The 27,441-nt window shown below is 40.4% G+C and overlaps 1 protein-coding gene across 1 annotated transcript in view; it reads right to left on the bottom strand.

The window, feature by feature from the left end:
- HMGA2 (high mobility group AT-hook 2) overlaps positions 1-27,441 on the bottom strand; it is a 127,668-nt gene that overhangs the window by 847 nt on the left and 99,380 nt on the right. Inside the window, exon 4 of the mRNA XM_037136034.2 lies at positions 11,364-11,396. Coding sequence (XP_036991929.1) covers positions 11,364-11,396 — 33 coding nt within the window. The remainder of the gene's footprint in view (positions 1-11,363; positions 11,397-27,441) is intronic.

Here is a 27,441-nt window from a genome sequence, read left to right as displayed (position 1 = left end):
TCGGCTTCCTCGATCTTGGATGTACTGAAGCCCATTTTAAGACAACGAACAAAGTTTGGCATCACTGCTCAATCTCAACGCTAAATCCATATCGACCAAGTTTAATGCTGGGCTGGACAAGCAGAGAAAACCTAGTATGTATGTTTTTGCAGGGCCCCCTCTTCATATAAATCCAATTCCTCCTTCTCTCTTCCTTTTTCTGATTCCTCGTGGTTCTGGAATTTATTGGCGTTTCTGCACGCTGGCTTGAGCTGCACAGTTCTCCTTCCTTTTGCTTATTTTAGAAATGTGCAGTACCTTCCAGGCCATGGGTGGCAGAGCGGAGACAATAAACATTTCTGATAAAAGCGACGTTACTGAGAGGATGATTTTAATCGAATGCTGCACACTGTCTCACAGGACGGCATGTGAAAAAGATCTGGGAGAAGAGGTAAACATTTACCCCGGCAGCAAACTGAGCCCCTTTAAGAATGGCCAGCTTAGAGCAGCTTATAACCGTCTTCCTACTTTAATAGATTTGATTTTCCACACGGCTTCATTTTGTCTGGGTGGCTAACTGACACAATTTATACCTCTCTTCCTTTCCCGGGTCACCACAGTACACCATTCAGTAACGCATGCCTTAAAGCTTGTCTGCATTATATGGCCAAACTTCCATTCATTAGTGTTTGAAACACTTCAGCTGTGAAGGAGCTCCTAAATGCTACCATGTGTGACGCTTTTGCGTAAACGCAGCAAACGGAGGGAAAAAAGCCCACATGACCCGACACTCTCTCTCTCACACACACACACACACACTCACTCACTCACTCACTCACTCACTCACTCACTCACGAACTCTGTCCTGGGCTTTAATCACAGGCCACTGCTTACTGCAGACCCTTGGCAAAAGGCTTCAAACATTCTGCCCCCAAAAGACTGAGAGAGCTGTAAATTCTGGGAATAAACACACCTACAAATGAATGGATCACAGCTTAAAAAATATAACCACAGCAGCATCAAGTCATGAGATTTCACACCAGTTTTGTTTAGTCTGCTTCGGGTTATGTGGGAAATGTGGAACGGATGAAGCTACCTCCCCTCCACTCCTAAACCCTGAACTTCAGGCTTTGCATATTTAAGCAGCAGGTTTATACCTCTTGATAGGCAACAGGCCATGACCCTGAGACTCTCTGTGGAGTCTTGGCCACAAAGGAGGATGTTGGGTGATCAAAGCCATGAGCAGACGAAAGAGAGACATGCCAAGGTTCAGCTGCCCAATGACCTTCTCTTTTCACTTAATATTTAAATTCCAGAAAGTCACTAAGCCCTCTGGCAGATACACTCCTCATCTGTCCCCAGATGACTCACTTCTCATGATAACATGAGGTATGAAACAGGTCACAGCATAAGAGCTGGAAGGTATATCTTACTCCTTCTCCTCATGGTTAATAAACTGAGAGAACTCAGTCAAGCTGGAAACCCTCCTGGATCTAGCTGTAATCATTCCATTTCTAACTGCTCAATTTTTCTATACCCTCTGGAAACCAAAGTACCAGGTTTTTTGGGACCATAAGACACACCTAGGCTTTAGAGGAGGAAAATAGGAAACATTTTGAAGCAAAAAAATGTGCTAAAATATTTACTAACATAAATAACATAATATTTCACCAATGTAAATATAAACAGAACTCAACAGCAGCATTAAAAACCATTATTCCTCTCAAATTTGGGGAAGGGGTAGTGTGTCTATAGTCCGAAAAACACGGTACTTTGCAGCCTAGAAGGAAACATAATTTTCAGGCCGTGAACTCACAGAGACCTTGTAGTGGATGGAATGTGACCAACTGTCCAAAACATTCCCAGACAACTTTGCTTGATTTGCGTTTTTGAAGTTCCTGATATGTAAGTGGTTTGGTTTATTCAAACCCCTTAGACACAACTGAGTTAAAAATGATGCATCCTCATATTGTTTGCTTAGCAGTTCTTAGCACAACACTGATAGTTGTTTTATTAAGGTATCTGTCCACTGACCTTGGGACTCTTCTACTGGTAGTTGTTACTTCTCGTCCTGGTACGTAACTAGGATCTCACAGGGTGGGAGCTCACACTCCGTTAAACTTTCGGAGGTAATGTGACTCTCACATGCTCAATACAAATGCTTTTCTCAAAAGTCTAGTTGGTGGAGAGTGGTCTCTTCTTTGTGTAGCCCTGACTGGCCACCCTGCAAAAGACAGCATGACTACCAAGCAGATGACGTTGGCAGGGCATGTGGCACCTCTCACCCCTGAAAACCTCACCTTTCCAGGGACTTGGTTGCTGGGACAACCAAGTGTGCATGAGATGAGAAGAAAAACCCTTCCTGTTAGGAATAAAGTCTGGCTGGCCAGACTGCACAGAAGGCTCTTCTGTGGTACCAAGAGTGTGGTCCCGGTGATGTCGGGCATAAGGAGCTGGCTCTGGTGCCCCCAAAGAATCATGGCAGGGTAGTTATTAGGGACCCCTCAGATTCAATCCTGTCCATTCACTTAGAAGACACTGTCAGTTTTTGCAGACACCAGCTTGCACCTTGAGATGTTTATTTACATTGCTTCATGTTTGCACATGCAGCCAAAGGCCCTTTGGGCTTGTGTAGCCCCCCAAGAGCAGCTTTGAGGCAATAAGGAGATTGAAATATTGTAGCCAAGAATTATACACCTTTCATTAGGGGCTAGTCTTCCAGGTGGGAAGGCCAAACAGCAGCAGCCTGGTCAAGAAGACTTAGCCTTGGAATGGGGCTTCGGGAATGTAGGATAAAAGGACTTTTTGAAGTGGAAGTGCACGGTGACATTTTTAACAGTGCCAGCTACTAAGGCCTCTAAACACTGGGTAACTCCCAGTGATTCATGCACTTACTTTACAAAGACAACTGAGGCTGCACCAACCGGGGCGAAACTTGTGAATTTTTTTGGCAGAAATCTGATGCGAGGGAAGGGAAAGTGGGCAGAGTTGGAGAACCATATTTTTATTATGACTATTGGAAAATTGCACTCACTTTGAAAAAAATGAATGAAATATAAAGGAATTTAATAAGTGTAACTCTTTCATGGCTTTGGTGGCTTAGAAAAAACCCCACTGAGACCGAGAACTAACAGTGTGCACGTATTTCCGTTAATTTGGTCCGGCAGAACGCACGTGGCGTACACCTTTGGGAACACCTCCACTAAAGGACCCCGGAGGAGGAAGAAGACAGTCCATGATCCAATCAGATGCCCTCATGATTGATGGGATTTTGAAATGTCTAAGAGTTGAATTCTAGATCTTACCACAGAGGCATGGGTAAGGGTGTGTGCTGGAGGAAAGTTCAGTATTTAATGCAAGAGGTGAAGCTCTGGGTTTCATTTTCAGATGCAGACTAACAAGCAGGTTTGCAGTGGAAGGGAGGTCAGTGAATCCTAAAAGGAACCAAGACATGGAAATGCTCTCCCTGCAAACTTGGGGAGTTGCATCGTCAAAATGCTCCTCTTTGTGTGCAGTAAGGAGTCCATGCTGCTTTAATACGTCCTCCTTTTTTCCCCCCTTGATTGCAAAGAATTCTGCAATTCTGACCATAAATGTTGCAGGCTAAAAATACATTTATAATTCAAGTTATCTTGCCAAGAAACCTAAAAATATCTGGTAATCTAGAAAGAGTAGTTACGGTTTTATGACATTCTCCTTTTGTCATCTTAATGTGTTTAATTTCCTAAGAACTTGGAGTGACACATTTAAGAGTTTTTCACATTCACAACTATTCTGAGCCAGTCCCATCCAGAACAGAAATCAGGGGCTCTCCTGGTTGGCAGCAAGGACCCAAATCCGACCGCCGTTCCGTCTGCAGCTAAGTGACCCACAAGACCACAGAGCTGAGTTTTCCTATTTCTCTGTCAGATATTTTAACTTCAAATGGATTGGGACTGTTTAACTTAATGGAAAGTGATTACTTCCTCCAACTAGGAAAACTTTATATCAGGGGTTTTAAGAAACATATTAAATGGAACATATATAAACCATGGACTCTGGCAAGTACAAGGGGTTCTGGTGGAAATACAAGAAGGCAAAAACGTTTTTCGAAAGGAGACATAAAAAGTTGGATGTTTATGGCATTTGAAGCCTGTCTTTACTTTAGCTTTATGTATGTAAAAATATACACGTATCAGGACTATCTTGCATATGTTACTATCATCTTAATAAAGTCAGTTAAGGCTCTTATTGGGAGTTGCTTGAAGTAAAGACAGTTTATCCCAGATGTTACTGACCAGAGCACCAACCGTTAAATTAATGGGTTGTCTAAGTTGTGTCTTATTCCCACTGTGTCAGACTGGTAATGATAATACCCATTTATCTGCCAAGCAGGGCGTGAGAAGAAAATGTGACAACCAGATGGAAAACTTTGAAGAAAAAAAAAAGTAAAAAATCTTGTAAGACTATAGTGTGGAACTGCAATTATTAATTACAGTTATTCATATGTGTCTATTTCTTCACCTAGGATTCAGTGATAGATTTTTTGAGAAAGAAAAAAAAGCAAACAATTAAACAATACCTCACAAGAAAACACCACCCAAATAAGGCATCTTAGGTTTCAAAAATGCACTTCTGTTTGTCTCCTTTTGCCCTCGGTCAGATCCCATCACTGAAAATACAGCAAACGGAGGTAACCCGCATGCCCCTGATACTACCGAGGTCCTGTCTGGAATGAAGGGCTACGTAAAAAAAATCTCTCCAGAAGGGAATCACATTTCCAGGTAGGGTAATCACATTATGTGTCAACAAACTGCAAGTTTCAGGGTCCTGTAAGCCACGATTTCTGAGGATCATGAGCTTAATCAACTTTCCATGCTGGTTCTAATTCTTACTGAAGGAACCTCATGTCTAAAGAATAACTGAAGATATAGCCAAAGGATTTTTGCATGAAGGAAGCACTCGGAAGAAGGCAATTAATTTCAACATGTCTAAAGTTGTCAGGGAATATCCTTGTTTTTGTGCAAAGTAGTTGTAAAAAACGTTTATGGAGAAGGCTGCTAAACAGTTATGTTGGAGGTGTGCTTACTGATGGACAGACTAGGAGAAGTCTTTTCTCTGTGTTTTCTGCGTGTGTAAAACTTTGCCCAACTTGTATTTGTTGCCAGGGAACAGGACAGCTCTGAATTTTAATCATTACTATACCAATCATTTGTCATTATCCTACAACTTTTGAGTAAGATTATGAAAATATCAATAACAATACGAAGTCAAAAAATAATTACTTAATGGGCAACTGAGTACCCAGAAAACATTTTCTGAATGTAAAGGAAGCATCTTGGATAAAGCAACGTACTTGTATTCAGACATTACGGATTCTCTTAGGAAGATCAGGTTTTAAAGCCAGTTACTCTTGTTCATATTAATGTGGGTCAGCAAGTTTGGCTAATAAGAAAGTTTATGTAGTTAATAAAGAATTGTTTTATGTCCAGCTTACACCAGAACGCAGAGAAGAAAGAGGCAGACAGACATCGCTATTTTAATTTTAGTCTAATCCACAGACTTCGTCACACCATTAAAAAAACAATTATACTTTTAAAAACTATACGAGATCTGTCAGGTTCAGGAACAGTAACTTTTCCTTTGGAGTTTTATTTATTGCCTAAATTGAGTGATGTTCTTTCACTTCTGTTAGAGGTTTATGTCATCTCTACAAGACATTTCCCGCCCAGAAACAGCTAGATTCATCTTGCCAATATTCCTCTATTACAACTGTTAGCTAAGCTAATTACTTCATATGTTTATAGTTAATAATCATTTTGATGTGTTTCCTCTTCCCTACCCCTGTGTGTTATATCCTTGAGCTACTTTATTGTAAGGGTTAAACGTTGGTTTCTACTTTGCTCTCTCCCTTCCCCGTGACCTTTCCAATGTCAGAGGTCAAGGGGCGAAAGCAAAAAGTATTTCCTACACAACATAATAGTACCACTCAGGGTGGACTTTGATATAATTCTTCGTGTTTTACCAGTTGGTGCCAAACGTTTACTGGCCCACAAAATGTTTTACCAGCTTGAACGAGCATAAGTAGGAAAATAAATCAGTTCTCTTTATGACTTGGGCAGTGTAAGTCACTAGGCTCCCTGAGTGAGCAGATGACTATTTGCTAGTCTGATTTATTATGAACCGTTCACTGCGTTGGCCAAGGTGCCATGTAAAAGGTGAGTGTTGGAGTGGCTACACTCTCTTCTCTTCCTCCTTTCTCCTTCTTCCTTTGTACGTCTAGACTTGAAGCCCCCAGTAAAAACGCCTTCTTTGAGAACAAGATGCTGACTGCAATTCATCAACTTGCGTGTCCAAAAATGAAATCTCTCATTTTGCTCCAAACAATGTTTAGGTTGTCTGAAATATAAACATCCTTAAAACTGCCCTTGAAGTCTCTGTAAAAACATTTGAGTTTTTTTTTTTTTTGCAGGGGAGAAAAAAAATCCCGATAACCAAGGCTCACTGAGATTTCTCCACCCCGATGCACAGCACCTGCAGGAGATGTTACTCGCAGGTAAAAACTCTATTTCGAAACAGAGAGCTTTGTTTCCAGTCTTGCAGAATCTGAAAACCTGCCACTTCTATCACTGGGAAACCTGAAAAGGACTGGGTTCCTACCTGTCTCAGTTGCTAGCAGGGTGTGGCTTTGCCAGGGCTGTGCAACAATGAGGGAATTGGGTGGAAAGGAGGGCTAACTGTTGGGATTTTAAAAACGTGTTTTTACCCTTTGGGTGGGGCTCTGGTGAGAAAAAAAAAAGTCTGAATTATATAGAAGTACTTGCTTCCAATCTCAGCTTAAAAATCAAGAAACAATAAGATATCTGATAAACCCAAAAAACCTTGATAGAAGTCTGCAACGCAGTGAGATGTAATTCTTTTCAAAACAGAAACTTGAGAAACAAAGCCACGCCCCTCCCCTCCAATCAATGACAATAACCTGGTACTTTTCTGGTGTTCTTAGAAATAAAACAATGATGACAAGAGCAAAACCTACCACAATTTCCCTACTAAAGTTAAGAATGTAAGCCATGGGGCTGAGAACTCAATGGGTTCAAATTGTGAGACATCTAGGAAACTAGCTCACTTTAATTTGTTGCTTATTTTATCACTTTAAATAAAAATACAGTAGTGATCCCTGGTAAGGCTTTGCTTTCACTGGTTTTGGAATTTTTTAAAAAGTTAATGTAAGTACTGAAAATTTTCCTCTTTAAATTTATGAGACTGGAACCTTCCCATTCGGATGATTAGACACACAGGAGGTTTACAGCTGATGGCACCTGTGGATTCTCCAGGCACCCCACCCCAGCGGGGGTTCCCTTAAACTTATTCTTTCTTGGACACGTGCATTTATATACACAAACTCAAATGCATATCTAAACTTTGAGATTTGTCATAATCCTGAATTTGTCTCTCAGAGTGAATTCTGTCACTTTGTATCCCAGTTTCAAGAAATGGTGTTCTCGCCCTGGCTGGGGTGGCTCAGTGGATTGAGCACCAGCCTGTGAACCAAAGGGTCACTAATTCAATTCTGAGTCAGGACACATGCCTGGGCTGCAGGCCAGGTCCCCAGGAGAGGGCGCGTGAGAGGCAACCACACACTGATGCCCCTTCTCCCTTTCTTTCTCCCTCCCTTCCACTCTCTCTAAAAATAAATGAATAAAATATTTTAAAGAAGAAGTGGCATTCTTGAAGTTCAGAGAAGGTTTCAGAATTTGATGGACTTATGAGACTTCACAATAGAGCCATTGTAATTCTAGATACATGTGACCTACAGGGAAAGTGATTCTGACTGCTTTAGTTCTAATGATAGGATGTAGCAATTACTATAAAATTTCCCCCTTAGTTAAACATCCTTATTTTAAAGAGAAGCAATAAGAACACTTGCAGTAAAACGGATGGTAATTTTAAACTAATTGGAATTTTGGGAAACGAAAAACCTAGCATCCAAAAATAAGTCAGAACATAACACTCCCTGGAACTGATATAATTATGAGTCTCTCAAAATGCTCTTGAGAGAAGGGAAGATGTGTCGTATTATCCCATTTCATAAGTAGATAAAGGGTACAGAGACATTAACTGGCCCAGTGATGGGACTAGAATGCAAAACCTAGGTCTGAGTATACTTCACTGAGTGCTTTTCTCTAGATATATAATACTAACTTGTGCTAAAATCTTCACCGCCCCCAAACAAAATCTAAATGTAACCCCTCAAAGCACTGCTGATGAAGAAAGAACATGGACCTGAGACATTCCAGACTGCCGCAGGGGAAAGCCAACCGGGAGGGTATTTTGAAAGAAACAGATGAAAAAGGAAGAGATTCTTTTGAACGTAGTATAACATTTACATTATCCTCCAGGAACTTCCATGTAGTCCCTGTGTTTATATAATTCATCGCTGCGTCCTTAGGCAATATAGATTAAGAAGCCCAATGAGCTCTTTCTTCTGCTTCTGGGTCTGAACTCTTTTCAAAGGCAAATCTGGAGCAGGGTCAGCGGCACAGCCGGATTGATCAGTGAAGACTGGCCCAGTCCTTCTGGGGCTCCTTTGATATTTCTGATTGCCTTGGGAGGCAACGTGTGATTCCGCTTATAGCATTTCGTGGTGTATTACTGCCCAAACTGCAGTCGGTCTCCGCCGGTGATTTACTTGTTTCTGCCTCTCTACTTCTGGACATGTCGTTCATCTCCTCTGTAAGGTTGTCCTTTCTTTCCCTTGATTTGTCTTTATTTTCCCTTTTACGGCTAAACAACAACAGAACAATCAAAACTCTTCCAGGAATGGTCCCCTTAGTGACCCCCTTGTGGCATTTTGCGTCCCCTATAATATCTCCTACACGTTGACATTCTGTGTTTCAAACCTCTTCTCATATGTGCTCGCTGAGTATCTTCACCCCTGGCTGCCCAGTAGAACCACTTGGGGAGGTCATAAAAAATACTGATGCCGGAGGCTCCAGACCAGAGAATCAGAATCCTGGAAGGGTGGGGCCCTTGGTGTGTAGGTAAATGTTTAACAAACTGCTCTCCAGGAAAAAGAAAGTCCTGATCTGTAGTATGTGGTCAATGTCCATGGTATAAATATTTCCAGGGTAGTTGATTTCAAGCTATCTACTTGACATCACTGAAGGTAGAATATGGAGGAGATACAATGGGTTCACAAGGGCTAGCTCCAGCACGTGCCACACACCAGTGACTGGGTATGTATGTATGTGGGATATATATGCCATGTGTACGGTGATAGATAAATGTATATGGCACATACACGGTGATATTTGTAACAGCCATTTAAATACAAGTGGTCTCACATACACACACACCCATATACACAGTTTCCCTTATCTGTGAATTTGCTTTCTGAGGTTTCATTTACCTGCAGTCAGCTTTGGCCCAAATATGTTAAATGGAAGATTTCAGAGCTAAACAGTAAGTTTAAAGTAGTGCACTGTTCTGAACAACGTGAGGAAATCTTGAGCTGTCCTACTCTGTCCGCCCGGGACTTGAATCATCCCTTTGTCCAGAACATCTTACACCCCCTTTACTGACTTAGCAGCTGCCTTGCCTATCCGATGGTTAGCAGAGATCGACCAAGAACACATACACAGAATTTCTATTATAATAAATTATTTCATTCATCATTATTAATCTCTTAGTGTGCCCAATACATTAAAACTTTATTACGGATATGCATGTATGAGGAAACACAGTACAATTAGATATATAGGGTTCAACACCATAGCAGTTTCAGGTGCTCACTGGGGGTCTTGTTATGGACCCCACAGCTAAGGGGTAACTACTGTGTCTGTGTGATCACTAGGTTATTTTAATATGCAGCCAATGCTAAGAACTCCTAAATTAGATTACATATTTCTTGGACTATGCGTTTGTTTGCCTCATCTTCCCTGCAACACCAAGAATAGGGACTGAATCAGCATTGCTAACAGACCACATGATGTTACTACTAACTTATCCTTCACAGCCTGGGACTCAACCGTGAACTCTGTAGTATCTTCCACTCAAAGAAACAGAATTACAAACTCACTTTCTCTTGATTTTTTTACTGAAGGGTGAGAGGCTCAATATATTTGGGTTGTCCTACTTATAATGTTAATTTTTTATATTTAATTTTGTTTAGTATTGTATATAAACGTTGAAACGCTGGGTATTTATTTTTAGTGCCCCCTACCACTCACAGCTTTTAGGTATGGAGGTAGGATGAGAATGATTTTTTCCACACTAACTCTGCTTTTATTCTACTGAAAGCACATGTGTTATTATTTGGATACATATTTCCTGTATGCTCACACATGTTTAGAAGCTTCAATTCTCTTCCAAGCAGCATAAAAAAAACCCCAACAGTAAACACATAAAATCGTGTGGGTGATCTCTCCCAGGCAAGGTAACGCTGCCCCAAGAGAACAGGGTGCAGGGTACAGTGTCTGGGATCTCTAGGGAAAAGAGCCCAGAGATATTTTAAATTATATGAAAGAGACCTGCAAAGAACTTGGTAGTCCACAACACTGCTTACTAACTTACTTCAGCCAGTTCTGCACGGCACACCTAGGTCTCCTGACCTCCTCCTTAAGCCCAGAAGGGGAGAGCAAGTGGGACACTCTGATACTTTAATAACAACTCTCATACTTGGCAATCATGTCAATTTATCCTTCAGTCTTGCTTTCTTCAAGATATACTTCCTTAATAAGTATGATTCTTACGTTTCTATGCACAGATTACAGTCTGGACAAGGACTTCCTGTCATGTGGGACAAGAGAAGGGCAGCTGATGCCAATACTGATGTACCTGAAGGCTGCAGGGACTGGCTCAGTCACTGGAACAAGGCCCGAGAGCTCATCAATCTGCAACACCAGTGTAACTTAATTTCCCCATTTCCCAGACTTCCCTGGGGGTAGTTTGGAATCATCTCATGTTATGAAATAATTCAATGAAGAGATATGTTTCCAGTCATGGATCATGAAATATTTTGCAGCTAATAAGTCCCATGTCAAGTCAGTGAAATATGGATTGCTGGGTGGGAAGGGAAAAGCCTGAGGCTTCAGAATTGGTGAAACACATGATAACATTAGACATGTGTTTCCTACACAAGGCACTGGAATAAACTTTTTACCTTTTAAACTTTAATATTTTCTTTGTGCACTTCAGCAAAGGTTTTAATCTTTTAGGGTTTTTAATGACAATCTCTGACTGTGCATTTCTGGTTTTTTCTGAAGGATATAATAAATTGTCAAGAATCCTTTAATGCTGATATAATCAAAATGAGAAAAACACTAATTAAAGGTTTAATTTGCTTTTTTTCCACTTTACTTTTCATATTAATTAGGAAGAAAATAGTCATCATGACCCTCTCTTACCTGAGCAGGCTTCTTCTGAACAACTTGTTGTGGCTGAAAGAAAAGAAAGAAAAAAAAAAGAACTGTTATAGTTTAAGAGAAAACATAAATAATGAAAAAATTAAGTATACACATTTTAAATATAGACATGTGTCTGAAAATAAGATGAAAAATTCAAGGTTCAAATGGTTTATTTACTCAGGATCTCTATGTGTTAAGGAAATAAAATGCAGGTTGTCTCTATTAAAACAATTCCCAACTGAAGTCTGGCATCCATACCAGCTACATCAAAATAAACTTATTTAATTCACTTTTTTTTTGTTTGAATACCATAAAACTTGAGGAAGGAATGGACCTAATTAGTTAATATTTTCCTTTTTAAGGGCTTTATTGAGATATAATTCACATACCATAAAACTCACCTGCATACACTATGTAATTAAAAGGTTTATAGTATATTCAGAGGACTGTACAATCATCACACTTTTAGAATATACTCACCTCTTTTCAGAGAAAGCCGATACCCATTCCCCATTTTTTTTGCCTCCCTAGTACCCTCTCATACCTAATTCACCACTAATCTACTTTCTTTCTCTATAAATTTGCCTATTCTGGACACTTCGTGTAGATGGAACCATGAAATATGCAGTTTTGTGACCCAGTGTCTTTCACTTAGCCCAGTGTTTTCTGGGATCGTCCATGTTGCAGGGTGTATCGGCAGTTCATTCCCTTTTACTGCTAAATACTACTTCACTGTGTGGATATACTATGAGCACATGTATATGTAAGTTTTAATGTAGGTATGTTTTCATTTCATATATATATATGAATGAGGGGGATCCCCCCAAAACTGGAATTATCTTCTGGAGGGCAGGCCCCTTGAAGTATAGGCTTCTCCAGTTAGGTGAGTATTCTAGGAACCCATTTGTATCAGCTTGCAATGGATAGATCTGCAACATTGCAGGTTGGCTGTGTTTGGCTTTGGTGAATTGTTTTTGAAGACTCAAAATGTTTGCTCATTTCATAACAGGTGATTTATGAGCACACCTGCCCACACTGTGCTGAGTGTTCAGCAGTTTTTGACCAAACATGGCATGACCCTTGTGCCCCACCCTCCCTATTCACCCCATCTCTCAGAGCTACTTTTTTTGTTTCCCCAGATGTAAAAGTCTTTAAAGAGAAATGTTTTGCTGATGTGGAAGAAGCGGGAAAAAATGGCAAAAGTACTAAAAGGCATCAAAATCGATGAATTCAAAAACTGTTTTGAGCAGTGGAAAAAATGTCTCAATAGGGTTATTGCAACAAGTAGAGGGTACTTGGATAGTGACCGAAGTTTAAACATGGAAGAATAAATACACATTTTTTTATAAGTAAATTGTTTTTTGGAGGTCCCCCTTGTATGTATATGTGTGTATATATGTCTGTACACATATATGATATATATATAAAAACTACAATATATGTGGAATTTCTGGGTCACACAGCTAACTATGTTACTTTTTGAGGAGTTGCCAGTTTTCCAAAGCAGCTGAACCATTTTAAATTCCTACCAGCAATATATAAGGGTTCCAGTTTCTCTAAAACTTGTTACTGTCTGCCTTTTAAATATTCTACTGGGTATAAAGTTGAATCTCATTGTTGCTCTGATTTGAATTTCTCTGGCTAATCATGTTGAGCATTTTTTCATGTGCATATCGGTCATTTGTATGCCTTCTTTAAAGAAGTATCTATTCAAATCTTCTGCCCATTTTAAAATTTGTCTTTTCATATTGAGTTGTTAAGAATTCTTTAAAAGTCCTGGCTACAAATCTCATTAGAATATGATTTGCAAATATTTTCTTTCATTCTGTGTGTGGGTTTGTTCACTTTCTTGATGGTATCATTTGCAGATATCACCTATGCCAATATCTTATTTATCTATATCTATACTTATTTATATCTATTTAATTGTATATGTAGGGTGAAACTTTCCACTTTTAAGTAAAGCATCTGAGGGAAATTTTCTACCCAGCCTAAAATTTCCAAGTATAGGAGCATTAGAAAAATATTTAAGTTATTCTCTGTATTGTAAAAGGTAGATCTGAAGCCCAAGCTTTTTGATGTATTACTTCCAGGACTCACGCTCATGCCCGAATATTATAAGCCTTATTTACTCTACCTACACACCATTAAAATTTGGATATATAACTGAGCCACTTGGATGCAGACAGGGAAATGCTTTCATGTTTCAAATGAAAAATATAAAATAAAATTGCCACAGTTCTTTCAAGTAACAGAAGTCAGAATAAATTCACTATGTCATGCAAAGGGTAGAGTTCCTCTTCATTTTTCTTTCTCTTAGAATTTCTGTGATGGGCAGTGTTTTATTGTTGCTGTATTAAAGATATAAAATCACCAGAATTTTTTTAGGCGAACAAACTAAAAATAAAATAAATGGAAAATGCTTTTGTTCACCAAAAAATATATATATATATTCTTCCCAGTGCCTTTAAATCATAGTAGAAATGACATCATAAATGCCTAAGATCTGAGAGGATGTTTTCTGCAGGAGGAATCAAATCAAGGATGATGAGGACTTCTTGCCTTTTCAGACTCAAAGGTGTGTGCTAAGAGGAAAGTGTTCACTTTAAAAGAGTCCTTTGTCAGAACAGGCCACTCTTCCTTCTTTCTTTTTTTCCTGCCAATTACACCTGCTCGTTCACTAGTAAACTCTTTCAAATCCGCACACATTCTTGCCAGCTGACTGGTTCCTGCTGCTCAGAAGCCCCTTCCCTTTTTGGCTGTGCGTCCTGCAGTCATGTGACTCCTGCCTGCACACTGTGGGGCTCAATGAAATCCTCTGCAAGGGCTGCCAGCTTGCCCAATTTTCCATGAATGAGGTCCTGACACTTCAATGAAGGGAAAGACAATGTCTGAACCGCTCCCAGCCCTGGCTCCGGGCCGAGTCCATGTCACAGAACTCCTACCAGCCGCCCTCCCTTCCACACAGCACGTCATACTTTTCGGACCACCAAACAAACAGACCCTTGAGTACTTTCAGTGCTGGCTGGGGTGATGGCGTGTTTCCCCAGTCTCTGGCACCCACTGGCTCCAGACTGTGCCAAGAAAGTTTTTTTGTTGTTGTTATTTTGTTTTGTTTTGTTTTTTTTATGAATGGCTTTGGGAGAAAATGGAGATGGGAGCATAACACTACTATCATTCATGAAAAGGGAAAGGAAACAAGCTGCTGTCTGGGAATTTTTGGGGACAGCCAGCAAATGGCAACACTTATCTTCCCTGGGGCTTCTTCTCCTGGCTTGGAAGTAAGTGTTGATACCTAGGGTTCGTGTCATTAAAAACATGGTTGATCACCATAAGAACCAAAAAATATCAACCATGCATCGTAATCTTCAGTGTGCTTAGCGGTATATTTTGCTGCCTGTTAATACTTTGTACATGCATTTCCCATATAAAAGTTTAAAATCCTTTCCCTTTTTAACATCTGCCCCTTTGTGAATGGAAGAATCCAGGCCTTAAAATTTCCACTTGCTCACAGGGAAACTAAGACACAGGGAATTTAAATAATTTCCCCAAGACTGTTTTCTAAATCCAAGTCTTCTAATTTCTTAACCCTCTAAATAATGACCAGAGGAAACCCATTCTCATCCTTTAATAAAAAGCAGTCAAATGTGGCCCAACCCAGGACAGCTATGCTCATGGCCTGTCTCAATCTCCACCTCTAAATGCTCCCTCTCCATGGTCTCTCGGGGCCCCTTACTGCCACTACAGCCGGGGAAGCCCTGGCTTCCTCAGAAGGACCCAGCTCTAATTCTGCAGGGCCACGCTTGTCCTTGGGACAAGAGTTAGGCCCACATGATCCAGCTGCTCCCCCTTTGAGATTCTTCCCTGGTTACCAATTAGTTGTGGAGAGTCTGAGGACATCCCTTTTAGGGGAGTGAATTCCATAGCGACTATTCTATGGAAGCAGCAAAGCCCTCCCAGTTGCTTATTTACACAGTTCTGAAGATTGTTTCCAGAAAGTTTGTGCGCATGTTTAAGTACAGTTTGGGCACTTTGCTGACTTGGCATGCAAACTCACAATGCATTGAGATTTTGAGTTCCTTGTGGTAAGAGACTGTTACACACTTGTAATGAAAATCTGTCATTCCACTGTGGCACTTAAACTTTTCAAGTACAATCAGTGAAAGAAGGCTTCATCCCAGAACAAAATATCATCAACAACAAAGAACCTTGATGAAATGTTATAGATTAATATAATGTTAAAATAAAACTCTGAGGAGAACTAACAGACCCCATCAATTAAACATAGATTAAGAAGGGCCCTATCAAACCACATGGTTCTCGGCAGGTTGATCTCTAGCTAAATTAAAATATAATCATTTTTTACACTTTTGTTCAGTTACAGTTGTCTGCCTTTTTCCCTATTGCTCATCCCAACCCCATCCCCTCCCACTTCCACAGTCAATCCCTCCCATTGTCTGTGCTCGTGAGTCCTCTATTTGTGTCCCTTTGCTTGCCCCTTCCCCTTCCTCCTGACCCCCCTCCCCCCATCCCCTCTGGTCACTGTGAGTTTGCTTTTATTTCCAAGTCTCCAGTTTTATTCCACTCATGGTTTTGTTTTGTTGATTAGGTTCTACTTATAGGTGAGATCATATGGTATTTGTCTTTCACTGTGTGGCTTATTCACTTAGCATAATGTTCTCTAGTTCCATCCATGCTGTCGCAAAGAGTTCCTTCTTTCTTTCTGCTGTGTAATATTCCATTGTGTAAATGTATCACAACCCTAGTGCACTGTGGTGGACAGACCACAGTGCAGACTGGTGCAGCCACTGTGGAAAACAGTACGGAATTTCTTCAGGAAGCTAAAGATGGAACTGCCTTTCCATACAGTGGTTCCACTGCTGGGATTATACCCTAAGAATCCTGAATCACCAATTCAAAAGAGTCATTTAAAAATATGATCTTTAAGCAAATAAAGATTATTGGCTTTAAATAGCTTAGGACACAGCATGCTAAGAAAGTGCAAAGGATACAAAAAAATAAAGAACATTATTTTTGGATTTCTGAGACCTAGAGCAAACCAGTATCTCTCCAAATGAAAGGAAAAATGTTACTGCATTTTTTATGTCCACAGAGTATTTTGGTTTTTCAGATTCTGTACAAAGACATTTGTTCGGAAGTGGTCTGCCACCGCATCTATTTCCGAATCCATAAGGGGTTCCCTATCCCTTCTCAGAATTCAGCCTACGGTTCCTGGGAGTCTAGGTAGTTTAAAGCTGATACTTAGATAGCTAAGCCACCCCTTCTAGCAGGAATTGAAAGAAAATCTTTCATAACAAAGGACCTAGACGTTATTAGTTCATTGCACTACTAATCTCAACATTAAATGAAAAGAGGCTTGAATTGGGTTTGCCAACTTGTTTTAAAGGCGAGGTGCAGTGTGCAGTAAAGTGAGGATGATCATTATGCAAAGGGTCTTAAGTTGACCTTTGAAAGAAAATAGCCCTTCCTTTGGATCTTTGTTCTCAGCAGAAGTTTAATCTAATTATATCCTTCACTTGCAGTTTTGCTCACTTTGTTTTAAAGTGGTAAGACCATTGTTGGATCGAGAAGTACTTCTGTCTCCTGACCCCATCTTTTTTCACGTTAGTTGTTCTTCATTCTCATAGCAGAATAAGGTAAGACAGATCCCCTAGCTAATTACTAAAGAAGAATCAAAAAACCCTCACTTCTTTTGTGAGACATGAAAGGCCCAAATTTGTTAGCCAAATAAATAAGTCTTACAAGACTGTTAGTCTTACAAGATAAGCTCAGTTATCTAAAATTAAATGTGTTAACAAACTAAAACTATTTGCTCAAGAGATATTTGTTTTTAAACTTCCAAAGCAGTCCCTTATGCTAAGTCAGCACACTGAAATAGTGAGGCTTCTGATTATGTTTATCCACACGAGTGCAAACAGCTTCAGCTTCTTCCTGAACCAACTGATGAATGTCTCTCCACCATGTGAAGAGAATTTCAATAAATAAATCGATTTATTGCTCAATTACCTCCACTGCTCTCTGGACCAGACTGATTAGTTATTTGTAGCAAAAAGTGTCAAACAAACTGAATAAGTAGACATAGCTCAGATAAGACAAGTAAATGTCCAGTCTCTATGTAAACACTGCATACATGGCCATGAACCAGAAAGGCCAGCAGCAGCTTCATGTCTGTGGTGTGCACACTGATAGTCCTTTTTGAACAATATCCTTTTGACTCTTTGTCCCAAGTAGTTTAAAGGCTCAGAAGGTGACCTTTCTCTCTGTATATAACCATTCACCAAGATTCGTGTTCATTTATGTGCTGAAGAATATCCTTTTCACTTTCTGGAGATTCACAGTGCTGTTCTTGAATATATTTTCTTTGTCTGTGACATTAACCCAACTAGAGGGGAATGACCATCATCAAGACCAGATATCCTTTCATGCTTTTTGTGAAATGACCTATTCAACACGCTTATTCATGGCATTCTGGATTTATAGTTTTAAAGTTTCAATAGTTTCAATATTCTAGAATGTCAAGATTTAGATTTGGGTTGCTTTAATAAGTGAATTTTATGTTCTATAAGCTTTCAATGACTTTTTAAAAAGCATAAGAACCTCTTCCTCTTCTTTTCTAAAATAGATCTTATGTAGAAACCTACAACAGGAAGCAGACAAAATGGTACTTCTGATTGGAATGCTGATGCTCCAACACGTTCCTTGACTCCCACCCCCAGGTGCCCCTCAGTGAAACACCAAGAGGTCCAGGGAAGGTCAAGTAAAAGCTTCTGATCTCTACATGCAAATCCTCCATCGCACTTGTGTCTTGCCAGAGTAGCCTCTTCATAGCATTCATTCAGTGTGACATGTTAGATCGAACCGTATAAACTTGAATTTTTGTCAGTCAAAAGCAGTCAAATAGCAATAATTTCAGATGGTTTCACCTAGTAGCTTTGGCCTAATAGAATCAAAGTAAGGGGATGGTTCTTTCTAATTCAGCTATATCAGTTTTATAATTTGTTATTAGATTGTGTTAGCCAACAGATGTTTGTACTTTCTGTATACTTTCTGTATACTCAGATCGCGCTGACAATTCTGCCCTCGGTGTTTTCCTTTATACTTTTTCTTCCAAAGGATGCCAGACATTGTGGTGAAAGGTGGGACTTGCCCATATCAGGCATGATGTTCCATCCAGTGGTTCATTTATTCTGTCACCTTTCTCAAGAATGTCATGGCTGTCTTTGTGACCAGCTAACTAACTTCTCATACTACTCCAGGCCCTTCTGAACTCTCCCTCTTCATTGAAACTGATTGCTTGGAATAGTCTGCCTACAACAATTCTCAATGGCAATTCCAGGAAGCTTTAAAATTAAAATGATGACTTCTAATTCAATTGAAAATAAATAGTCAACTCTCAGTTACTGACACCAATATAGGGGAATTGAGTTCAGGATATTCTCTAACACCAAGTGGTCAAAGAATTATTAGATTTACATAAGAAATGTGTTTGGTAATTAGTGTGGAAGGTGCACCTGAAGTTTAAAGCATTTATTTCAGATCAAGTGTTGGTGCACCAATGCGAACACGAGACTCAGTTGTGGCCACACGGACCCCGTCCCTTTTGCATGGATCACTCTCACTGGTCTGAAACCTGTTTAATAGCTTAGTCATCTGAGAACAACACTGTCCCCTCATGGTGGAAGGCCTTGGTAAAGAGGAGAAACCATCTTCCATGAGTAACTAGTGCCAATTTCCCTCCAGCTTAGAAAAAGCCTGGGTTGGATCATAACTTGTATTTCTAGTGCCTCCTGTGTGCACTCAGTGATGACTGTGTAATGTGTGTATACATGTTGCCCCGGATGGTTACAATTTGACAGTAACATCTGGCCCTTACTGTGTAAAGGAGATTTTGTAGTTCTTTGTACAAAGTCTCCTAAGAAGTGATAAATCTATGGGGAGTTTTGGCAAAATCCCTAGAACTTCTGCTTGACATTGGGAGGAAAGTGAGGTGTTCTTTATTTTCTACTCTCCTTGGCTTTAATCTTAGACTTCAATGCAAAAGACAAAAATAAGCATCATTTCAAAAGTATTTATTGCCTTATTAGAGCAAAGTGCGTTCACTGAGGCTGGCCTCATTTCATCTGTTTGAGAATGAGAGTGGTTACAATCTGCCCTACTCAGGGATGGGTAGCGCCAGGCTGCGTGTGCACGACAGCAAGCCGTGTGAAAGCAGGGCTCTGGACGACAGATTTGGGGTCGACGCATCGGGGCCCTTACCTTCCCTCGGGTGCCTTTCAGACACCTTTGGAATGGAAGGGAAATACTGATGACGAATCCTTTATAATCTTAGTGTCCTGATTAGTTTCAAAAGCCAAACTTCTTATAATCTGACCTGATGGTTCATAGAATTCTAACGGATACTTGATAAACTGTACATGAGACTGGTACTAGGTCGAAAAAATGAGTAAGAAATGTTTCTGGGTCTCAAGAAGCCTGGAGTCTAATGGAGGAGACAAATGAGGAAAGAGACATTTATGTGCAATTATACACACACACACACACATATATATACAATTTCAGATAAATTTTTCCCACATTCATTGTAATCTCTTATGTCAAAGGTAATCTTTAGAGTAGACAGGTGTGATCATGAAATACAGAGAATAACCATAGGCAAGAAGATATGACTGTTTTCCGTCTACCAGGAAAAATGAGAAAGTAGAGACAACTTCACTGAAGAAAAAAAACCCAGGGAGAAATCTGAAGACTTGATGTAGAGGAAAAGGATCACTTCTTCCCTCTCACACAAAAAATACAGGTAGAGAAAATTTTTTCTTTATTTTCAATTTAGAAAGTTAAAGATTATGAAGTTGTTTTTTTTTTTTTTAAATCAGAAAACAAAGCCAAGGCAGAAAAATGCAGCTACGGGGGTAATGATGTCAAAGCCACGGCCAGTTTCAAAATGGTGCTTTGATGTGCTCCCATGTTACTGCATTCATGAGGCACTTGTATTTGACGGAAGGTGACTGTGAGGGACATAAAGCGCGCTGAGGCGAGCAGTCACACACTGGTGGGGGCAGAGGAACGCTCAGTCTCGTGAGTTGGCTTTTCATCTCAATTTTTATGATTTCCCAAGATTTGGGGAAACTTCCACCCTTAGGCAAAGAAGCTGAATGAAACTGTAAGATTAATGTTACTTCATAGAAAAAAAAGCAATCTGTTTCAGTCCTGTTTCCTTATCCTACACGTTTTTAAACAGAAACACTACCTATTTTTTAAAAGGCTCAAATTACTTACTCTCGACCTATTTCTTTTTCTCTGGACATAGCTACTCGCCCAGCTTGTTCCTTTTGTGCGTGCACGCACACATGGCTGCCAGCATCAGAGTGAAATGAGTAAATACGTAAAACACCATGCTGTCTGGTTGCGACAGATCAAACACACGGGCACAGATGCTGTGGACTACGTTGAAACATTAGCTAAGGTCAACTTTAGCCAGAGAGAACAATGCTCAATAATAGATGAAAGTAGACATCTATGAGATAATGAAAATGACATCATATACTATTGGAGATAAGCAATAATTAATACTCCAAATTCGTTGGTGATAAAAGTGAAAGTCCACTTAAGACGTACATCTTCTTAATACTAGACCTATTATTTAGGTAGTGGTTACATTAAGTTGGATTTGGACTTGAACTATATACACTCAATTTTCATGTAACATTTATATCTTTTTTGGTGTGCTTGCCCATATGCTTATGATAGAGATAGAGTGATTTTAAAAGTAGTTCTAACCAGTTTTATATTGATGAAAGAGATTTAGAGTCAATACTTACAAAAATTTCTTTAGCTCTAAGAACGTTCATTTGGGCCTAAGACTAGAACATTTAAAAACGGCTTTATGAAATGATTTGAGGACCTAGTTTTTCCCAGCAGCCCTCACAGTTACACATGGAACTGAACTGAAAAAGCTGAAACATTGTTTCAGGCATTTCCTTTCCTTAAGGAAAGAGTCAGTGAATTTATTTGTAATCTCTTATGTTCTCAAGGACTGCAGATAGTTTATGGGTTTGAGAGCTCTGTGTAGGTAACTGAGTCATATCTCTCCGAGAACCCTAACTTAGCAGTATTTTCTTGGCACCCGTTTTGGGCTGACTTTAACCACTGAGTTGTTTTCCTTGGAGGAAGTTTAATGTTCAATCGGAGAAATGTTAACTGTTCCTGAACGTTAGCTTACGTCCTCTAACTTCTTCAACAGTTGTAGAAGTGAGTTCTCTTTCTCCCACATCCTCACATGTCCAGAGAAGACTTCCTTCCTCCAGCTCTTCTTGAGATTAATGTCCCTTTCTGCAGAACCCCTAAGTTAAAATGTCTCCATTCCTTCTTCAGAAAACCGAGCATTCCTTTCATTCAGCTTGTCCCCAAAATCTCTATTTCAAACTCAGGTGGAGTTTCAGGCAACCCACTGAGCTACCTAAGTTGTCCAACTACCCTAAAATTGATGTTTCTGAGATTGACATACTGTTACCTTAAAAACCACTTACCTTTGTTTAGGCTTTCCACAAATCTCTCTCTGAACTCTGCTTCATTATCCTATCTATTGACTCAAACATGATTTAATTACAATTCAGGATAAGATGATACGAGTCTTTATTTTATACGTATAGTTGTCTCCACTCATGCACGAGGGGATGGTTTAAGACCCACAGTGGGTGCCTGAAATGGCAGATTCTGAATCCTATATACACTACATTTTTTCTATACATACATACCTGTGATAAAATTTAATTTACAGATCAGACACAGTAAGAGATTAATAACAGTATCTAATAATAAAATAGAACAATTATAATAATATATTGTAATGAAAGTTACGTAGATATGGCCTCTCTCTCCTGTCTCTGAAACTGACCTGAAAATCCAGAGGGCTCCTGAGTAGCAGCTGGGCAGAAAGCGCACACAGCACAGGAGTCCGGGACAACAGGGCAACCCATGTCCCAGGCAGCATGGAGTGGAACAGAATGAGACTGCATCATGCTACTCAGAACAGCGTGCAATTTAAAACTCGTGATTTATTTCCGGAGGTTTTCATTCAATATTTTTGAGCTGTGGTTGAGTTTGGGTAACTGAAATTATAGAGAATGGGGACCACTGTATACTGATAGTATGATACTAGAGCAATATAAAGTTTACAAAGCGATTTAAACCAAACCACTGTCTGGCACTACAGCCACTGAAGGAAGTGTCGCCATTCAGATTTGCACGTCAAGAAGCAAAATGTTAAAGATGGTAAGCGACCTGTGGAAAGTTACAAGGCCAGTGTGTGCGGAAGCCAGGACTTCTTCCCAGGGCAGACAGCCGGGCTGTCTGGTGCTACGGCTTTTGCTACATTCACTACAGCACACTGCTTCGCAATTGCTTATTCTGTGCTTATTTCCTTATAAAATATCCGAGTTCTGAGATCTGCCTTCCCTCATCCATGAAAATAGCATCTGTAAAAAATAATAAAAATCTAGCTTTCTAGGATTAGAATTGCACCAAGAAGAAATATGACTAAATAAGAAAAACTTCATAAAATGTCACGGTTTAAAAGATCTTAGCTCAGCCCTGGCTGGGGTAGCTCAGTGGATTGAGCGTGGGCCTACGAACCACATGATCGCGGTTCAATTCCCAGTCAGGGCACATGCCTGGGTTGCAGGCCAGTTCCCAGCAGGGGACGCATGAAAGGCAACCACACATTGATATTTCTCTCCCTCTCTCCTTCCCTTCCCCTCTAAAGATAAATGAATAAAATCTTTAAAAAAAAAGATCTTAGTTCAAAAGAATGTTTCTAATGCATTTCAACAAGGAGTAATCAGTCTTAGAAAACTCTTTTGATAAATAACAATTTTGCTCTGAAATACGTTTTCTTCACAAAAAATTCAAGATGCCTAAGGAATATAAATAGCATCTTGCTTCTCACTTACTTTCTATAAAAGTAGAAATCTTATCCTGCTATTCTTATCTTTGTAATATATATTTTCCTTCATCCTTTTCTTTCTTTTATTCTCTTCAAAAAGTCAACGGGAGAAAGTCCAGGCAAGGCTGTGAAGGCGGATGAATCTCAAGTGGTTCACCAAAGAAAACTTCTGGGATAAATGGTAATGAATTATTTTTGCTTTCTTCCTTCCTCCTGTTTAGCACTTATTCTAATGTGCGATCCTGTTAAAAATGTCAGCTATAAATTCTGTGGGGTCTACAACGCAGAAGATATATGGACACAGTTTCTGTATCTATGCTGTTTAGAATCTCATGGGTTATATACACATACATACAACCCATGAGATTCTAAAGTCCGTGAGCAAAATGTGAGGAAGCAAAGCGATGCCTGCTTCCCACGGGGGCTCCTCGCCTACACCACCAGACAGCGCCCCTTCCCCTTCTCCGAGGCTTTCTACCCAGGAAATCTGTCGGTCTCTTGCTCTTAATCCCTCGTTCTGCATGGGGGCTGCATTCACTGGCTGTTGCTTTGGTGGTATTTCCTATCTTTGGAATGTGGCCACCCATTATACTTATTTTTTACCCATGATGTACGTAAATACACAGTGCCGTACGGATGGAGTCATTTATTTAAAGCCTGCACATATATGTATAATATTTATATATATTTACATGAAGGCGCAATGACTAGTCAAAGCTATCGACGCCGACCACTTCGTGCTCCAGCCTCACAAGAGCCGTGCCCGCAGACCCCTGCGCACCGCGCCACCAGCGGGGAAATTCCCAGGCAGATTCTTCACGGACAGGGCGGCTGCCCACCCGCCTGACTCAGCCGCTAACACCAGTCCTGTCTCCCGCATAGAGTAAATTTTCAAAAGAGGGTTTGGACCGGCTTTTAAACACTCTCACTGCCTAGAAGAAGTCCTTTTCCTCTGCTAGCTCTGCTTCCTCAAGGGTAGTGATACTCTTCCATAGATCTCATAAAAGGGTGCTGGTTGGACGTGTAGATTCCTGGCTCCACTCCTAGATTCAGGAGGGACCCTGCAACCCGCTTTAAAAATAAACAGCAGGCCCTGAGGTGGCACTTTGAGAAGCACTGTCGTGAGAAAATAGTGCTTTCATACCCACAATTCTTCCCTCCAAGGTGGAAGTTGACATGAGAGAGCTACTTTCTTTGAAGGTCCAAAAGTGGAGAGATGAAAATGAGAAGACATATTAAATATGACTTTATTTCCTTATAGTTCCTGTAGATCAGTGTATATAGTGATGGTGTGGGCATTCAACAGATTTATAAAAGTGTAGATAACAAAACCCGACAAATCTCAAACATCTCAAAGAAAATCCCCCTTGTGTGCTTTTGGGTACAATAGAGAACCCCAACTCAAATGGACTCAATCAGGATCTAATTTACCTAACGTGACAAAAAGCCTGGAGATGATGCACCTCCAGAATTGGTTACTTCAGCTGGTTAAATTCAGTTGGTTAAGCCCTCAGGGCTGCAGATTATTTCTATCTTTCTATTCTTCATCTTAGTTTTACTCTCGGTTTATCTCCCTCAGAGTCACAGAATGAGGATGGCCATTCCTGGTGGCGCCTCCAGGAATGTCAATTCCCAGAAGGAGAGGTGGTCTCTTCCTGTGGTCCCCAGGAGACTGCCCTGCTCTCTTCAACAGGCCAGACTTGCCCTCCTAGGGGAGAGGGGCTGCCTCCAGAACTCAGATGTACCCCTTGCTACGCGAGGGTCACTTTCTGTACATAAAGGAAGATGGGGGGCAAGCCTAGAAGAGCAACCACTTTGGCTTTGAGTATTTTATTATTCCCTGCACTAGTCTGTCTTTGAGAGATGGTAAGAAGTACCCTCTTAACTCTGCAATCAGCTGCACAAGATTTTTCTTTGCATAGTTTATCCTGCGCTAGTACATAAAGCTTTTGTTTCCATCAAGCCGTTCAGGGGAGGTGGAAGAAGAGGCCTCTTTGTAGAATGAACACATTCCTGTTTTATAGTTATTATGGAGATGATGTCGGTGGTTTTCACTTGCCTAGTCTGTTTCAAATTTTCCTCCAGTAAACCTAGATTTGAGTTCATTTCACTGTGGGCAGAAGGGTGTAGCTGTTCACAAGAGCTAGAGGATGAGTGTGCCATGCTGCCTAAAGCCCAGCTGTAACTCACTGGTCACGTCCAATAGGAATGCCAGGGATAGGTAGAAAACAATATACACGAGCTTCCGCTCACATACTGGAAGTCCACTAAATGTCTACTGACTTTTAATGGGAGTCACTTAAGAGTTCTGCTTGGCTAAACTGAAGAACAGCAGAACCTGAGGGCGTGTCTGGGGCCTTTGCTGCTAGGTAATAACTGCTGTCTTTGTTTTATGCTGCCCTTTGGATCCTTGTCACTTCAGCAGGGGAGTGTCCCTGCTCTGAGAATGAGTATCTATTTAGATAAGACGCTTGTCTGTCGATGCAGTGGGATTCAAGTCTTGGCCCTAGATAATACATGTTTTGGTATGTCTGGGCTTACCGCCAGATACGTGTAGGTATCTGATCTTAGGAGGGCCTGTTGGTGGAAGTAGTTTTTCTTTTTAATTTTTTTTTTTAATAAAGGAAGGATGTTTGTAAGGTGCTATCTTTGATTGCAGTTGCTGTTTCCAGGATATGGAAGTTGCTTTGGAGTACTACAGAGGCAGCTTTTTGTCCTTGAGGAAATTCTCCCCCAAGGAACTCAGTGTACTTGGTAAGAGTGAAGGTGACATCTTAATACCTGCAGAGTTTCATTTCCTACGCCTGCAAGGAAAGGAAGTTTGAGATAATAGGGAAGAACTGCTATTTAGAGGCCAGAAAGGCCTCTAAAATCAGGTTTCAACCAAATATACACAAGTTATGTGACTTGGTAGTGATTTAAAGCTCAATTTCTTTATTTGCATAATGTGGGTACTTCATGGGATTGCTGGGATGATTAAAAATAATGAATGCCTCTAAAATACACGGCACACCATTGACTATAAGAACTTATGAAACATTATTTAGTAGCACTAAGGAGGGTGGTGATGGTGGTGTGTTTTGTACTAGTAATAGCAATAATAGAAGTTGCAGTAATAGTACTAAGAGCAGCAGCAGAAATAGCAGCAGCAGTAGCAGCAGTAGTAACAGTAGCAGTAGTAAAGGTAGTAGTATTAGGAGTAGAATAGGAATAGTAGTAGCAGCAATAGCAGCAACAGTAACAATAATAGCAGCAATAACTGCAGTAGTAGTAACCACGGTAGTAGTAACTGCAGTAGTTTGGTAACGGTGGTAGTAGTAGTAGCAGCAGTAGCAGCAGCAGCAGCAGCAGCATTCCTTGCTGTTCATGATTGGCATTGTTCATTATCAAACAAGTGAGTGTCACGCTGGTGAATGATTACCACACTTTCTGCAAAAGATCCACCCTCTCTGACTGGCCAATGCATCACTTAAAGCCTTGCCATTTCTGTGGCCTTCAAGATTCCAGTTTTGGCTGCACAGGCATGTGCATGGCAACGAGAACAGGGTGTTTTGGGTGCTTTGTTCACCTAGCTTACACAGCACAATGGCAATTTCCTTTGTATTGTGTGATGGTGTGATGTAGAGTTCATAGGCATACACTTCACAAAGATGTTATCTAGCCCGATTTCCTTCATTCAGCTCTGGCCTGGCTATTTAAAGCACTTGATTTGTGGATAGGGATGTCCTCCCTGCACATTCTTGTAAGGTCAAAATAAAAAAAGAGAGAGAGAGAGAGAGAAAGAAAAGAGACAAAAGATTTACAGAGAACGAAAAACACACACATTCATAATATTAACAAGGCACCATTAGTTAATGGTAGAACAGCTTAATAATAGTGGCTTGCAAACTGTGTCTGACCCACGGATCTCATCTACTGAATGGTCCAGCCATGTGAACATTAAAGCTACACATGCTAGGCATGTATGAGGAGTCCTTGTAGCTTTTTAAAAATAATATTCCTGTAATATAGTGCTGCATGAAGCGTGCAGAACCTAAAGCGCTTAACTGAAACCCTGCGAGACTTCACAGCTTAAAGTACTTTCCTTGTCCTCTGATCTTCAAAACACTCTGGGCT

The sequence above is a fragment of the Artibeus jamaicensis genome, unplaced genomic scaffold, assembly GCF_021234435.1.
Source record: "Artibeus jamaicensis isolate MK-2021 breed Jamaican fruit bat unplaced genomic scaffold, CSHL_Jam_final contig_233, whole genome shotgun sequence".
NCBI classification, from domain to species: domain Eukaryota; kingdom Metazoa; phylum Chordata; class Mammalia; order Chiroptera; family Phyllostomidae; genus Artibeus; species Artibeus jamaicensis.
This window is presented reverse-complemented; position numbering and strand designations above follow the sequence as displayed.